Raw genomic sequence first — 17,501 nt, 5'->3', positions numbered from 1 at the left:
CCAGTACATTGAAGGCACTGGCTGAATCTTTTTTGTACTTGACTTAAGCCCCTTTGTCAGCTACATGATTTCACACTGCTTTTTGAAGATGTTTTCCTTTTTCTAGGAAAGCAATACAACTGGGGATGGGGCGTTTGTGATTCTTGAATAGAAAATTGCCTTTTCTTTAAAAATATGCAAGAGATTTTAATGATCAGTCTCTCCCACAAGTGCTGTGGTCCCCAAATATGATCCACTTCCTATCAATGAGGAGTGACTGGACATGACATTTTCTCTTCCTTTTACTCTCAAAAATAGGTTTCTGGTTGAGGATTGCCAAGGACAACACTGCATTGAATATTGTACCAGTCTGGGCAATCACCACTCAGGAAAGTCATTTTAGAGAACAAATAGAGAAAAAATACAGAACAAATGCTCCACCCAGTCATTCAGCATTGTTAGTAAATGAATCATATTTAGGGTACCACTGAACTTGTGAGACAGATTGCTCATTAAAATCCTTAGCATAATTTCAAAGAGGAGACAATTATCCATTCAGGGATACCAAGATATTTAGTAAGTAAAGTGAGGAAAAATGGGCAGTACAATCCCCACCCCTAGTCTTGCTGTAAATCTATTGTCATAATTTGAGCCTGTTCTGTATATATGATGCTCCTGATCTGAACACCACCACCCCAACACATTAAAATGCATGTCGAACAATTCAGTATCCAAACTAGCTACGATATCCAAGCTGAACTACCTTAGGGAATACAATTACCAAATACAAGGGCATGCTTAAACAAAAAGTTCCAGTAAGTTTATTTAAAAGGAACACTCCGTTTACAAAGTTGTATGGTGCGTTTACTAGGTTGTATCATGAAGCACGGTTTTCACATTGCTTTACATATACAGTACAAGATGTACCCGTTATTTAGCTTTGACCTGTTTGTACAATAACGTACAGCAGTCAGCTTTAACTATGGCATGTGATGAATACGCGGTTAGTACGTCTGAAACGGGAACTTACGCGTTTGTTTTTCTGTAATTGCTAACGTTTCTGAGGATCAGTGGTTTGCACAGTAGCAAGCAGTACCGACGGGCTTTGAGACCCAGCGACGTTCATCAGCTCCCTCACAAGACGCCTGTAAATTTACATATACTACTACAGCTGCTGCAAACTAGCTGAGCGCATCAACAGAACGGGAAAAAAGGAGGACATTTCTCCTGCGAATAAAATTGAATAAAACTTTCTTTTTTTATTTTTTCTATTAACACCGGGTATTGTGGGAACGCGCTACATGTACAGCCGCACTTATTCGAGCGCTTGAGGGTCACTTCATAAACATTGGTTTGTCCCTGAAGGTTTCAGTTCAAAAGGTAAGAATGCGAGAACAGAGCTCTGCATTCTTGTGTCTGTTTGTCTTTGGCTTAGTTTATAGGAATGCTAACTGAAATGCATACGTTTACATAGCGTTTGTAGATATAATGCATATATGTTGTCTACTGACTTGCAAAAGCTGGTTGCGTATATTTATTTGACTGTATTTGCACAGTCCGTCCAAATAACGCAATGTGTGCAAGTGTCTGACCATCTCATCTTGTGTAAACATCAATATGAAGACATGCATGCAATGCCTGCCTGCTACCTCACGCATGCCTAAGAGGGCATGTATTCAATTCTTTCAAAGCTACACGAATACACAGCAAATTCGAAAAGTGAGACTATAAATAAATAATAACATTCATTTTCATTACCGTGTCGTCCAAGACCTCGCCTGCAGTTTGTTTTATGTTCAGAATGGGTCAGTTATAGAGATTTAATTTTAATTTTTTTAACAAGCTCTTAAATAGTAAAAAAAATGCACTTTAATTCGAGTTGTTAAATTTGGGCCCTCAAAGTCAACGTTTTGAGCTCAACATACACTTTTTGGAAAATGGTTCACGAGCTTACTTCATGGTTGCTTTGGGCTTCAGAACCTTTTTTACGTTCTATAAAATTATTATAATAAAATGGACGTTTTGTGCTGAACAGCGGCTAGTGTAGTGGAACCGAGAGTGGTGCACATGCCACCACAACAAGGACATGCATTGGTAGAACTTCAAAGAAACTTAATAGCAATTTTTAGTATATTCATTATTGGTAACGTTGAAACGTTTTAATTGCTGTATAAGTACTACAATTATAACCTGAGGCTCTGTGGAGTGAAACAGCAGACATCCGCAGTACAAGGCGTCTTCCTAATATGTTATTCATAAAGCTGTTTTAAAGAATATAGAAGAGTCACATACAGCTTCCGTTTTCTTTTCTTTTTTAAATTGCCAATTTATAAAGTTGTGGGGCACTAACAGTATGCGCCCCCTGCCTGCCTGCCATGGAATTTACTCTTATAACCAAATATTTTTAAGTTTAACTGGTCTTCGTGGGAATCGCCCACAAACATAATTACTTACTGTATTTTTTTTTTCATTTGAATTGGCACTTACTACTGATTTTATTGAATTATGCATTGTGATATTTTGTAACAACTGTAAGTCACCCTGGATAAGGGCATCTGCTAACAAGGAAATAAATAAATAAACTAATAATAATAATGATAATAATAATGATGGCAAAGTATGGCTAGGCGAGCGATATTTTGCAGCTGAGACATTTTCCCACAGCGGTAGCTCTAGCGCTAACCAAGGTGGGTGGTTTGGCTTGCATGATACGTCATATCTGAATGAAAACTTCAGAACATACTTCAACATGATTATTGTGATTAATCTCTTACACTGCTTCATCACACCCACAAGTAACACGAAGACTTGTTCATCCCAAATCGCATTCAAAACGGCCTGGTTTTATGTGGTGCCTGTTAGGGGTAATACAGCTCTTGATGTTTAATTCTGTAAGAACAGAAAGTTAAAGGGGAAAAATGAAGCTTTCATAAACATAAGGACATTTTTTTTTAAAGCGTAATGAAGGGTTGCCCTACTAAATGAACACCTCTGAAGCAATGCATGTACATTTCAGTTCTGTAACCTTTTAAATAAGCTCCTAATGACAAGGTAGCGTTGAGAGGATGGGAAACATACTGTTGCTAAGTACAATTAATCCCGTTTCTTTCCTGGTCCGTAAATAACAATATTTTCTTTAATAAATTAACTGCATATACTGGACTAAATGGCATATAGTTTAGTTTGATTGTATGCCTATAATATTATTTGAAGGTGTCTGGTTCTACTACGACTATTAGTAGTAGTAGTAGTCGTAGTAGTAGTACTATTAGTATATTTCATAATAATAATAATAATAATAATAATAATAATAATAATAATAATAATAATGTATAAAGTGAGAGGTGTTTGAGTTCATATTTGCCTCAGGCATTTCTCTCGCGTGGGCTAATCAGCTGGCTCTAGTTTGTGTGCTTCTTTTCAAGGTGATCTTTTATTCAGTCATATATCTCACTGAACTGTTCCTTGCAGAGTTGAAAGTCCACCTTGAACCTCTCATGGTCAAACTCGAGTTCTTTCACCAGTCTGTTCACCTAGCTCCTTTCATCAGGGTCCCTTGAACCCATAGTCTGCGCTTTTTATTTCCCAAAACAACAGCCAGAAGGAGACCCTCCTCTTCAAATTCTTCCTCTTCCGTCTCCTCATCACTGGGACTCCAGTCCATCATGTGTGGTCAGTTTGGCTGTATTGTTAGCAGCATGATTTACTTTATAATCCGCCGCTGCCTACGCTGTTTTATGTGTGTCCACCAATTTTGCGTCCTCACCCCTCCCCGCTCATGTGTGTCCCAGGCTTGATGCTGTCCTGTCTGTCCTCACTGACTGCATTGCACATGTTTACTGTGTATGGAGGGAGATGGCCTCTTTGTGCTGACAGCGGTCTGCAGCTGCTGGACTGCACACACCAGTCACAGGTCTTCTTGTGTGGCCTGCTTGGCTAGCTGTGTTCAATTCAAGTTTATTTGTAGTTTACTTTGTTTTCTTATCATTTAAAGCAGCTGTAGCCTATATTCTTAAAGCAGTGATAGGGTCTCAGAGTACTTATTTCAGTAAAGGTGAACGAATCATACACACCAGCTATATCCAGTTCCCTGGAAATGGACTGCCAGATGTTCTTTCTCATTGCCGTGTCTTTATAGTGTGTGTCCTTTATTGTACAGCTCTGGGTATTTTGATACTGCAAGAATTCTCTTCCTCCATTGTTTACTGAAGGCACGCAGAGGAAGCTGTTCCTCATTGGTCAGTTCCCTAGCTGCCGCGCGTCAAAATCGCAAAAATAGACACCAATCCTATTTTCTTTGCATTGCTTCAGTGTCGCAGGCAGTGTGAACGACTTGTATCAGAAATACATGTGTTATTTTTGTTGTGGTGCGGTGTGTCGTACTACACATTCGCTTGTTGCATCGCGTCTGGTGTGTAGAGGCCTTTAACCTCTTATTAGCAATAGCAATACTATCGTCTGTTCCCCTTTTGCTTCTCGTGAAGGTGTTTTGGTTCTTAGTACAGTCGTGTGTACTGCAGGTAGGGTTTAGTACAGTCTTGTGTACTGCAGGTAGTGTTTAGTACAGTCGTGTGTAGTGCAGGTAGTGTTTAGTACAGTCGTGTTTAGTGCAATCGTGTGTACTGGAGGTAGGGTTTAGTACAGTCGTGTGTAGTGCAGGTAGGGCTTAGTACAGTCATGTGTACTGCAGGTAGTGTTTAGTACAGTCGTGTGTACTGGAGGTAGGATTTAGTACAGTCGTGTGTAGTGCAGGTAGGGTTTAGTACAGTCGTGTGTACTGCAGGTAGTGTTTAGTACAGTCGTGTTTAGTGCAGGTAGGGTTTAGTACAGTTGTGTGTACTGCAGGTAGTGTTTAGTACAGTCGTGTGTAGTGCAGGTAGGGTTTAGTACAGTCGTGTGTACTGGAGGTAGGGTTTAGTACAGTCGTGTGTAGTGCAGGTAGGGTTTAGTACAGTTGTGTGTACTGCAGGTAGTGTTTAGTACAGTCGTGTTTAGTGCAGTCGTGTGTACTGGAGGTAGGGTTTAGTACAGTCGTGTGTAGTGCAGGTAGGGTTTAGTACAGTCGTGTGTACTGCAGGTAGTGTTTAGTACAGTCGTGTTTAGTGCAATCGTGTGTACTGGAGGTAGGGTTTAGTACAGTCGTGTGTAGTGCAGGTAGGGTTTAGTACAGTCGTGTGTACTGCAGGTAGTGTTTAGTACAGTCATGTGTACTGCAGGTAGTGTTTAGTACAGTCGTGTTTAGTGCAGTCGTGTGTACTGGAGGTAGGGTTTAGTACAGTCGTGTGTAGTGCAGGTAGGGTTTAGTACAGTCGTGTGTACTGCAGGTAGTGTTTAGTACAGTCGTGTTTAGTGCAATCGTGTGTACTGGAGGTAGGGTTTAGTACAGTCGTGTGTAGTGCAGGTAGGGTTTAGTACAGTCGTGTGTACTGCAGGTAGTGTTTAGTACAGTCATGTGTACTGCAGGTAGTGTTTAGTACAGTCGTGTTTAGTGCAGTCGTGTGTACTGGAGGTAGGGTTTAGTACAGTCGTGTGTAGTGCAGGTAGGGTTTAGTACAGTCGTGTGTACTGCAGGTAGTGTTTAGTACAGTCGTGTTTAGTGCAATCGTGTGTACTGGAGGTAGGGTTTAGTACAGTCGTGTGTAGTGCAGGTAGGGTTTAGTACAGTCGTGTGTACTGCAGGTAGTGTTTAGTACAGTCGTGTTTAGTGCAATCGTGTGTACTGGAGGTAGGGTTTAGTACAGTCGTGTGTAGTGCAGGTAGGGTTTAGTACAGTCGTGTGTACTGCAGGTAGTGTTTAGTACAGTCATGTGTACTGCAGGTAGTGTTTAGTACAGTCGTGTTTAGTGCAGTCGTGTGTACTGGAGGTAGGGTTTAGTACAGTCGTGTGTAGTGCAGGTAGGGTTTAGTACAGTCGTGTGTACTGCAGGTAGTGTTTAGTACAGTCGTGTTTAGTGCAATCGTGTGTACTGGAGGTAGGGTTTAGTACAGTCGTGTGTAGTGCAGGTAGGGTTTAGTACAGTCGTGTGTACTGCAGGTAGTGTTTAGTACAGTCATGTGTACTGCAGGTAGTGTTTAGTACAGTCGTGTTTAGTGCAGTCGTGTGTACTGGAGGTAGGGTTTAGTACAGTCGTGTGTAGTGCAGGTAGGGTTTAGTACAGTCGTGTGTACTGCAGGTAGTGTTTAGTACAGTCGTGTTTAGTGCAATCGTGTGTACTGGAGGTAGGGTTTAGTACAGTCGTGTGTAGTGCAGGTAGGGTTTAGTACAGTCGTGTGTACTGCAGGTAGTGTTTAGTACAGTCATGTGTACTGCAGGTAGTGTTTAGTACAGTCGTGTTTAGTGCAGTCGTGTGTACTGGAGGTAGGGTTTAGTACAGTCATGTGTACTGCAGGTAGTGTTTAGTACAGTCGTGTGTACTGGAGGTAGGGTTTAGTACAGTCGTGTGTAGTGCAGGTAGGGTTTAGTACAGTCATGTGTACTGCAGGTAGTGTTTAGTACAGTCGTGTTTAGTGCAGTCGTGTGTACTGGAGGTAGGGTTTAGTACAGTCGTGTGTACTGCAGGTAGTGTTTAGTACAGTCGTGTTTAGTGCAATCGTGTGTACTGGAGGTAGGGTTTAGTACAGTCGTGTGTAGTGCAGGTAGGGTTTAGTACAGTCGTGTGTACTGCAGGTAGTGTTTAGTACAGTCATTCATTTATTTCAGTTTTAGGGCCAATTTAAAAACATGTCCTGTCTCAAATGTGCACAGTATGCCTAGTTACATTTTAGAAATTTTCCTTTTTCATTTGGGGGTTGGAATTTTAGAAAAAAAAGCAGGTAAAGGTAAACGTGTACAATGCGGGAGGCTGAATGAAATTCAAATGTGGATGTTTGCAGCCGGCAAGAACAGGTTAAGCCCTCAGTGTTTGTTTCTCTCGCTACAAAAGAAAACCCCAAAAAGTAAAGGACAGAAAAGTGATTCCCTTTTTTTTTATTAAACTACATTTTTTTTCTGTTGAATGCAATGCTACTACTGGTCTGTAGAAGGAATCTACGCACAGGTTAGGAAAAAAATTAAAAACATTGTTTTTGTTTTGATATATACAGACGTGCTCAAATTTGTTGGTACCCCGCCACAAAAACGAAGAATGCACAATTTTCTCTGAAATAACTTGAAACTGACAAAAGTAATTGGCATCCACCATTGTTTATTCCATATTTAATAGAAATCAGACTTTGCTTTTGATTTTTTTATTCAACATAATATTGTAAATAATAAAACAAATGAAAATGGCATGGACAAAAATGATGGGACCGCTAACCTAATATTTTGTTGCACAACCTTTAGAGGCAATCACTGCAATCAAATGTTTTCTGTAGCTCTCAATGAGACTTCTGCACCTGTTAACAGGTAGTTTGGCCCACTTTTCCTGAGCAAACTGCTCCAGCTGTCTCAGGTTTGATGGGTGCCTTCTCCAGACTGCATGTTTCAGCTCTTTCCATAGATGTTCGATAGGATTCAGATCAGGACTCATAGAAGGCCAGTTCAGAATAGTCCAGTTTTTTGTTCTTATCCATTCTTAGGTGCTTTTAGCTGTGTGTTTTGGGTCATTATCCTGTTGGAGGACCCATGACCTGCGACTGAGACAGAGCTTTCTGACACTGGGCAGTACGTTTCACTCCAGAATGCCTTGATAGTCTTGAGATTTCATTGTGCCCTGCACAGATTCAAGGCACCCTGTGCCAGGCGCAGCAAAGCAGCCCCAAAACATAACCGAGCCTCCTCCATGTTTCACTGTAGGTATGGTGTTCTTTTCTTTGAAAGCTTCATTTTTTTGTCTGTGAACATAGAGCTGATGTGACTTGCCAAAAAGCTCCAGTTTTGACATATCTGTCCAAAGGACATTCTCCCAGAAGGATTGTGGCTTGTCAATATGCATTTTAGCAAATTCCAGTCTGGCTTTTTTATGTTTTTCTTTCAAAAGTGGAGTCCTCCTGGGTCTTCTTCCATGGAGCCCACTTTCGCTCAAAAAGCGACGGATGGTGCGATCAGAAACTGACGTACCTTCACCTTGGAATTCAGCTTGTATCTCTTTGGCAGTTATCCTTGGTTCTTTTTCTACCATTCACACTATCCTTCTGTTCACTCTGGGGTCGATTTTCCTCTTGCGGCCGCGCCCAGGGAGGTTGGCTACAGTTCCATGGACCTTAAACTTCTTAATAATATTTGTCACAGGAACCTCAAGCTGCTTGGAGATGGTCTTGTAGCCTTTACCTTTACCATGCTTGTCTATTATTTTCTTTCTGATCTCCTCAGACAACTCTCTCCTTTGCTTTCTCTGGTCCATGTTCAGTGTGGTGCACACAATGATACCAAACAGCACAGTGACTACTTTTCTCCATTTAAATATGCTGAATGACTGATTACAAGATTGGAGACATGTGTGATACTAATTAAAGAAACTAATTAGTTTGAAATATCACTATAATCCAATTATTTATTATCTTTTCTAAGGGGTACCAACAAATGTGTCCAGGCCATTTTAGAATATCTTTGTAGAATAAACAATAATTCATCTCTTTTCACAGCTTCTTTGCTTTATTCTATGACATACCAAAGGCATGCAAGTATACATGATAAAATAGCTTTTAATTTCATCACTTTTCAGGAGGAATGAAGCATTATTTCAATGAGCTGTAAGGGTAGCAACAAATTTGAGCACGTCTGTATATATATATATATATATATATATATCATTCTGCTGCTATTGTATATATTAGCTGCTGGACCTTCTGGTAAACTAACAAAACCACTGACCCATTAACCTCAGTGGATGTTATATTAGGCACTTGCTAATGCTTTTGAACTTTACTGCCTGGGACTGAAGCTTTTTTTATGTCTGTGATCCATATTGCATCATTTTGTGTTCCCACATATGTTTGAATGTTAATTAAAATGATCATTAACAAATGATCATTAATAAAGTGTTCAGATAAGTTATCTATATCTATAACTTTGGAATTTAAAAAACCTCCCCTGCAGTGTCATGATAAATTGGCTTAACGTGAGTAAATATCTGAAAAACAAAGTCTAAATCTAGTGACGATGCTTCAGGTTGATATTGAAGAATGAGAAAGCCATGCCTTTAACCCCAAGTTGTGATTTATGAAGCTTTGCCAGCATGCGAGTTGCTGAGTGAAGAGGAGCACACTGGCTTGGAAGACAGAAAGCAGGAGCCGCTAGACACTGACAGTAGAAATCCGAGCGAAGGATTGGAGACAGTTAACGACTGATCGAAAAAAAAAACAAAAGAGGAGCAAGTGAACCCTGTTGGAATAGTGCTGTCAAAGCAAGCGATGAAAGGAAGATTGTGTCTGAAAAAAATGATTGCTTTTACTCATACCCCGAGGAATCTTAAAACTGCGGGGATGGAAACAAGACTCCCAGTGCACAGCAGTTTGATCCTTTCCTGGTTAAGTAAAGCTTTGCAGTTCCTCCACTTATCTTAACTCGGTAAACCGTCCTATGCTTTATGCTCCCATCTCTTCTTGCCAGGTTCTAATTAATTTCTGTGACATATAGACAAATGTTTATTTTAATATAAACTCCTACCTTCTGTTATCTGAAAGGTATTTCATTCATTAATATTATCGCTCATTATAGAAAGGACCTTGGTTTTTAAATCGCTGTTATAGTTTATACTATTTTGTCTTATTGTCTTGCTTTTTGAAATATATCATTATATTAGCTGTATTATTTCAGTCTTTCTAGAATATTTGCTTGTAACTCAAGGGCTCATTTTAGATCAAGTCTTAATACTTATTCCAAATAAGATACATGACTGCTAATCCATTTAAACCATATGTTTGTTTAACTCTAAGAAATATAGCAGCAGTATTAAAACTAAAGTTGTTGATTCAAGTATTCTGTTTCCATTACTTTAAAATACTTACTTTTAGATTAAATCAAACTCACTTCTTTCTTTAAATAAGAGACTTGACTGTGAGTCTGTTCTTGAAATAGATAAACTGTATCCTGGTTTTCGAAGTCTTTTTTAGTTTCCCTATTATAATATTTTTATTCTTTACTACTTTAAACACCTACACTAGTAAAACACATATATTTATTTTCTTAGTGTATGTTATTCCTTCAGCAATTCTCTCCAGAAAGTTGACTGCCTTTTTTCTCATCAAACTGTAATGTGCAACAAGGTTTGGCACTTGATTCAAAGAGTTTCTTTCATCTGATAAGAGCCTGCCAGGAGCAGGTCAGCTCGACCCCTCCAGCAGCCTTCTTCACACAAGCTGCACACAAAAGCTTCCTACATTATTTCCTACTCGCTATACAGATCTAAAAAAGAGTACAGACAATATTAATATCATTATTGACAAAGAGTATATCCTATTATTTCAATCAATGCATGTTATTTTAAAGCATCCAATTCATGTCTAACAAATCAGCGCGTTCCCAGCAGGTTTCGAACTCTGCACCAGGCTCAGCTCGGACCGGTTCTGCAAACACCACGACCGGCCTTTTCATCCAATGCTTTACGTCACAGGTGTGGGCAACCAGGGTCTTCCCTTGATACCTGCAAGACACTTGTACACGTTTGGCATGAACACCCTCCTCACATTCTAGCTTACCCAAGTGAGTCCATGTCACTGGATGCCACTGTCACAACCCACGCATTCAATTACGTACACAGCCAGGACGTGAACCTGCACTCCCCTGACTGTATGACTCACCCTGCACACCACACAGCCAGGACGTGAACCTGCACTCCCCTGACTGTATGACTCACCCTGCACACCACACAGCCAGGAAATGAACCTGCGCTACCCTGACTGTATGATTCACCCTGCACACCACACAGCCAGGATGTGAACCTGCACTCCCCTGACTGTATGACTCACCCTGCACACCACACAGCCAGGAAATGAACCTGCACTCCCCTGACTGTATGACTCACCCTGCACACCACACAGCCAGGATGTGAACCTGCGCTCCCCTGACTGTATGACACCCTGCACACCACACAGCCAGGACATGAACCTGCACTCCCCTGACTGTATGACTCACCCTGCACACCACACAGCCAGGATGTGAACCTGCACTCCCCTGACTGTATGACACTCTGCACACCACACAGCCAGGATGTGAACCTGCACTCCCCTGACTGTATGACACCCTGCACACCACACAGCCAGGATGTGAACCTGCGCTCCCCTGACTGTATGACTCACCCTGCACACCACACAGCCAGGATGTGAACCTGCACTCCCCTGACTGTATGACTCACCCTGCACACCACACAGCCAGGACGCGAACCTGCACTCCCCTGACTGTATGACACCCTGCACACCACACAGCCAGGATGTGAACCTGCACTCCCCTGACTGTATGACTCACCCTGCACACCACACAGCCAGGACGCGAACCTGCACTCCCCTGACTGTATGACTCACCCTGCACACCACACAGTCAGGATGTCAACCTGCACTCCCCTGACTGTATGACTCACCCTGCACACCACACAGCCAGGACACGGACCTGCACTCCCCTGTTTATATGACTCACCCTGCACACCACACAGCCAGGACACGGACCTGCACTCCCCTGTCTATATGACTCACCCTGCACACCACACAGGTGAGCCACTTTGGGACCCCTTGGTGTTTAGATTTCTAATTGCATTGTTTCACGTTTCTTGCAGTTGGGGTGTAGAGCATTATTGGAAAACGAGTGTCTGAAATTGGATGGCAGGCTGCTGGAGATGAGAAATCAGTTAATTAGGGTGAAGGCATTTGCAAACAAGCCACCGTGTGAAAATGGAACCAATTTTTCAGCGGAGGTCTCGGCAAATGAAAGTAGTAAAAGCCTGTACCAATCATTCCACTTTAATCCTCATCGCTCTCGCACTGAGGTCCATAAACATGGGAGCTCGCAGACACATGGCTCTTCAATCAGCTGTCTAATTATGAAACATGAAGTGTGTGGACAGGGAAGTGTGTTTAGAGCAGAGTGTGCAGAAGTGCAGGGGAAAGGGCTGCCCCAGAGCAGTTTAATACAATCTTAGCTGTGTGCTGTGCTGCACACTATCATTGCTATAATATTTAATATTCACATACTGTCCCTTATAAAGGTTTCCCTTTCTCAAAGCATAGCATAGGTAAGCGTTGTAAAGCACAGAGATATTAAAAAGCATGAATGCATAGTATAACCATTATAAAAGCATTGGAAAACTGCAAAATGACCATGTACATTTAACTTGGTCAACCTTTATAAGATCACGGATGAGACTGAACAGCTCCCACTAAAGACCATGTTGTGGTCAAACCAAGCCAGCAGCGTGGCTGTAATACCTTACACCACGAGGATCTGGTCAGAACCGAGTTCCTGCACACTGACGCAAGGAGTCTGCGTGTTGTGAGCTTGATGATTAAACAGCTGTTCTGGGGGCCTGGTTTGGACGGCAGTTTGATGGGGCGCTGGGTTTATTTTACTCCTGAGTGCAGAGGTCTCCAATCAATTCAGCAATGCAGCCCGACCAGCTGCATTCACATGAAAACGAACAGATCATCAAAGCTCCAAATGAACTCCTTCCTGGGGACATTTATAAAGTAATACATTTAACACACTTCAATATACAGATAATGCTGCTGCTGGTGTAGTTGGTGGGATAATTCTGCATATTTATGCTGCTGAATATGGGAATGAATGAAAACAAATACTGGTACAAAATAGGTTAACACAAAATAAAAAAAATAAAAACTATTTACAGGTGAGGGGTGTTCACCCTGTCACAGTCCCTGAGAGCTGTGAATATAAATATCAAAGCAATGGCTATTCTGTTGAAAAGAGATCTAGCAAGTACAGGGCCAGCACACAGTAGAAAGGGCTGTGTTTATACAGTGGTCAGTAATGCCTGGGGTGTGGATATTTATATTAGACTCAGTAATTACCCTTTAACAAGTTTAACACAGTCATTTTGCAGTGCTCCCTTGCTTTTCCCATTGATACTATGCATGTAACACAACACTATTTTTTATCACAAGCTAACACATTTAATCACCAGTCCCTCCACGATTCTGCGATTGCAGAAATCAGTACAGAATTCATCATGGTATCCAGCAACACCTGTTAACAGCATTTGCTGAAACTACAGGATGAGTCATGCGCACAGAATAGAACTGCAAAAACCTACTGAACTGAACCCCAACTGAACCATGAAGACTCTTTTGCAATACTGAGCGACCACTAGGCCAAAGTGCAGATACTCTTTATTGCATCGATGCAGCCACTAACATGTCTCTGCTGTGTTCCAGTGGCTGGGGGCCGGGAGCAGGGCTGTGTGGCTGGAGCGAGCCGGACCTGCTGGACTATGCACCCCTGGGGCTGGCCTGCCCCCCTGAATGCACTGGCCGGCGGGTTCCCAGAGCAGGAGGCACGGCATGGTGAGCACCTTCAAGATCGCCATCCTCGGGGCACAGGGGGTGGGCAAGACCGCCATCGTGCGGCAGTTCCTCTTCAACGAGTACAATGAGGCCTACCTGCCCAGCAAGACCCGGCGCGTCTACCTGCCTGCCGCCGTCCTGAACGAGCACGCCCACAACCTGCAGATCATGGACTTCCCGCCGATCGCATCATTTCCTGTCAACACACTCCAGGTAAAACACACTTCAGAACGTGTTGGTTTGCTGTAACACAGTACATTTAAAAGGTCATTTTGCAATTTTTGCAAAATGTTATTTTTATGCTTTACCACATCTCTGTGCTTTCCTATGTAAGGGGAGTAGCCTTAGGTTGTTTCTGTGGTAATCCAGCAATTACCCCTAAATATAGGCGGTGAGTCCAATCCAGGGTGATTCTCCAGTGAAATCCAGCCGTGGATGATCCAGCAGAGCAAAGGATGATCAATCAACCCTTTTGTGCAAACGCTTTGCTAAGTCACTGCATCATGTCAATGAGAAGTGCGTAGAAAAGGTCAAGCTCCATTCTCATTTTGATTTCCCCAGGCTATTTGAATTCATAAATTATTAACTGTGACATTCAAATTACAGTTAAAGCATGATTTAATTGCAGCTATTATTCATATGGGTCAGACTTAGAGTCACATATTCTTATTGAAGATTATTGTTCAACACTGGGGTGATGAGAGACAGGCAAGTGTTTTAATTAACATTCTCAGAGCTTCAGATTCATCAGTCATCTGAAATGGGCTCCATCATTGACAACTGTAGCCTTTATTTAACTCTTTAAAAAAATTGTCAGGAATGATTTTGTACAGAAAGCTAGGTTTGAATATGCATAGACATGCACAAGAATAGTTCACTGGTCTGCAGTGTTGAGAGTGGAGTTCTCTTTCCTATACTACTAGAGCACTCTGCAGTGTTTAGTGGAGTTCTCTTTCCTATACTACTAGAGCGCTCTTCAGTGTTGAGAGTGGAGTTCTCTTTCCTATACTACTAGAGCGCTCTGCAGTGTTGAGAGTGGAGTTCTCTTTCCTATACTACTAGAGCACTCTGCAGTGTTGAGAGTGGAGTTCTCTTTCCTATACTACTAGAGCGCTCTGCAGTGTTGAGAGTGGAGTTCTCGTTCCTATACTACTAGAGCGCTCTTCAGTGTTGAGAGTGGAGTTCTCTTTCCTATACTACTAGAGCGCTCTTCAGTGTTGAGAGTGGAGTTCTCGTTCCTATACTACTAGAGCGCTCTGCAGTGTTGAGTGGAGTTCGCTTTCCTATACTACTAGAGCACTCTGCAGTGTTGAGAGTGGAGTTCTCTTTCCTATACTACTAGAGCGCTCTGCAGTGTTGAGAGTGGAGTTCTCTTTCCTATACTACTAGAGCGCTCTGCAGTGTTGAGAGTGGAGTTCTCTTTCCTATACTACTAGAGCGCTCTGCAGTGTTGAGAGTGGAGTTCTCTTTCCTATACTACTAGAGCGCTCTGCAGTGTTGAGAGTGGAGTTCTCTTTCCTTACTACTAGAGCGCTCTGCAGTGTTGAGTGGAGTTCGCTTTCCTATACTGTAGAAAGGAGTGCAGTTTTGATTGGGGTTACCTATACTACAATAGCAGTTTTTAGTGTTTGTTTTAGAGAGAGCTCTTTCCTCTATACAGGTCTGTGGTGTTGAAAGAGTAGCATCACAGAGCAGTGAAGGGAAGGTGCTGCATTCTGCTGTGTGTTCTAATGGGAGTCGTGTCCCTTTCTCCTGTCTTGTCTTGTCTCTCTGAGGAATGGGCTGATGCCCGCTGCAGAGGGGTCCACAGTGCTCACGCCTACATCCTCGTCTACGATATCTGCTGTTTCGACAGTTTTGAGTACATCAAGACCATTCGACAACAGATATTGCAAACCAGGTACTCCTAGCCTGTCTTCTCTGTGTGATTTGGGTTTTGAAACCCCTTGTTTGTGTAGATTGGTTACTTGCCAGTTTCTGTTTTGCTTGGAGTAAGTTCCATTTCTGCTGCCTACCACACTATGGATTACTTTTCCTTGTGTGACGGGTTGGGACGCACCTGAAGAGCAGCTTGGTACGGATATCTCAACTAATACATTTGTCTTGTTGTTTAGATTCGCTTTGTGTCATTGTCTGTTTGTCATCACATCCTGGGGACTATTTGTTTTGTTTAAAGCAAGTTAAAACCGTAGCCTCAACCGTGGAGTTCTCAGAAACATGTCTGACCTGCCCCCCTGTCGTCTAGTGGATGTAAGAGATACTGTATAGAGGAAAGCTATTTATTACTGAAAACAAGCATCTGAGACAACTTCATGAGGTGTTCCGTGTGTGTGTGTCAAATGTTAAAGTAAAATAACACAAGCGAGTATCAGTATTTGTAGGCTAACAGTAGCGTTTTTAACTGAGACTGTACAAGTTAAAGACTTGCTATGGGTGTGAACTATCCCAGTTATCTTAACTAATGGATTCCTCTTCTTGCTTAGATTCACTTTGTATATCCAGTAACAGGGTTAGAAACTCACCATAGTGCTACTAGTCCAAAGGACTAGTACCTTTTGAAACTTGCTAGTCCTGATGTTAACTTGCTAGTCCTTATGTGAAGTGCCTAAGTTGGAATCAACAACAACAGTTGGGGTCCCTAAAAATAGGCTTGCATTTAATTTTCACAGATGACACAAATAAAATGTTTATTTTATTGTTCATTACACGTGTTGCTGTTTACAAAAATGCTGGCTGGTTTGTGGTCCGATTACAGCCTGTGAGTGATTAAAAAACTAAGAATTACTACCTGTAATAATTAATGTACTCACGTACACACACAAACAATAACTGTTCTGATTGTGAAGCATCCACACTATAGATTGACAGAACAGGTGATTTATTTGCACTACCTTATTTTCCCCCATTGGTGCTTGAGCCCCGGAGCGCTCACAGAATCACCGCCTGTGTATACCATGCTATCACACTCCAGGTCTGCTGTACCAGTATTGAGGTCACATTTCTATTTGTACATCTATCTAGAGAACTGCTTTTCCACTTGTAATGGGACTTGGTTTCAGACAGACTCCAGCACAAGTAACTGGGAGAATCAAAATGTGGACATATTTGGAGAACCAGCATAATCTGCTCCCCATGCCTCACATGCACATGACTACATGCACGTGTACTGTAGGTCAGTCATGGCACTGATGGCTTGAGTTGTGTACAAACAGTGGCAGGGGGTGTATGTTAATAGTATAATTATGACAGTTTGGGGCAGTTCAGGCTTTTCAACTCATGCCCCAATGCATTCTGGTAAGTGTAGTCCTGCTGTGAAAGGTACCAGAATGCATTGCACATACATGGAGTCATATGGTAACCCTAAGCTTACTTGTTTATTTACTTGCAAGGATAACTGCTATAATTATTATTATTATTAGTATTATTATTAGTATTAGTATTAGTATTATGTGCCATATAATATATAATGATATAGTTTTCATTTCAATGTTATAAAGATTTTCTTTCAAGATGATTGTTTATACCAGGAACATATTAGGTTTTAAAAAAGTGAAGGAAAAAAAGAGATGCTGTCATGAGATGACGGCTTTGCAATAAAGAAGATGAAAAAAACAAATCCCATAAAAAATGTCATGCCTTCTCTTTATTTTTATGAGATCTTTAATTTAACTCACTGCCACTGTCTCCAGCTGGCAAAATACACTTAGAGCTGACAAGACTGTCAGTCGTGCTGTGAGAGGCACTCGCATGTCATCGTTTCAGCAGCTAGAGACAGAGCAGTGACGCTCACTCACACTGTCAGTCGTGCTGTGAGAGGGGTTCACATCGTTTCAGTGGCTATGGACAGAGCAGTGACGCTCACTCACACTGTCAGTCGTGCTGTGAGAGGGGTTCACATCGTTTCAGTGGCTATGGACAGAGCAGTGACGCTCAGTCACACTGTCAGTCGTGCTGTGAGAGGGGTTCACATCGTTTCAGTGGCTATGGACAGAGCAGTGACTCTCACTCACACTGTCAGTCGTGCTGTGAGAGGGGTTCACATCGTTTCAGTGGCTATGGACAGAGCAGTGACTCTCACTCACACTCAGTCG

General features: G+C 42.0%; 1 protein-coding gene across 3 annotated transcripts in view; it reads left to right on the top strand.

Moving 5' to 3' along the window:
- The first annotated feature begins 1,089 nt into the window (after positions 1–1,089).
- LOC117430581 (ras-like protein family member 10B) overlaps positions 1,090–17,501 on the top strand; it is a 30,700-nt gene continuing 14,288 nt past the window's right edge. The window contains exons 1-3 of one of the 3 annotated variants that reach the window (XM_059001663.1): positions 1,090–1,359; positions 13,282–13,623; positions 15,186–15,310. In XM_059001663.1, the coding sequence (XP_058857646.1) occupies positions 13,369–13,623; positions 15,186–15,310 (380 nt within the window). In that variant the 5' untranslated portion in view covers positions 1,090–1,359; positions 13,282–13,368. Of the gene's footprint in view, positions 1,360–6,594; positions 9,470–13,281; positions 13,624–15,185; positions 15,311–17,501 lie in introns of those variants that run through there. The other 2 variants (XM_059001665.1, XM_059001664.1) reach the window with 2 other exon arrangements.

This window comes from Acipenser ruthenus, chromosome 26, assembly GCF_902713425.1.
Source record: "Acipenser ruthenus chromosome 26, fAciRut3.2 maternal haplotype, whole genome shotgun sequence".
In the NCBI taxonomy this organism is placed as follows: Eukaryota; Metazoa; Chordata; class Actinopteri; order Acipenseriformes; family Acipenseridae; genus Acipenser; species Acipenser ruthenus.
This window is presented reverse-complemented; position numbering and strand designations above follow the sequence as displayed.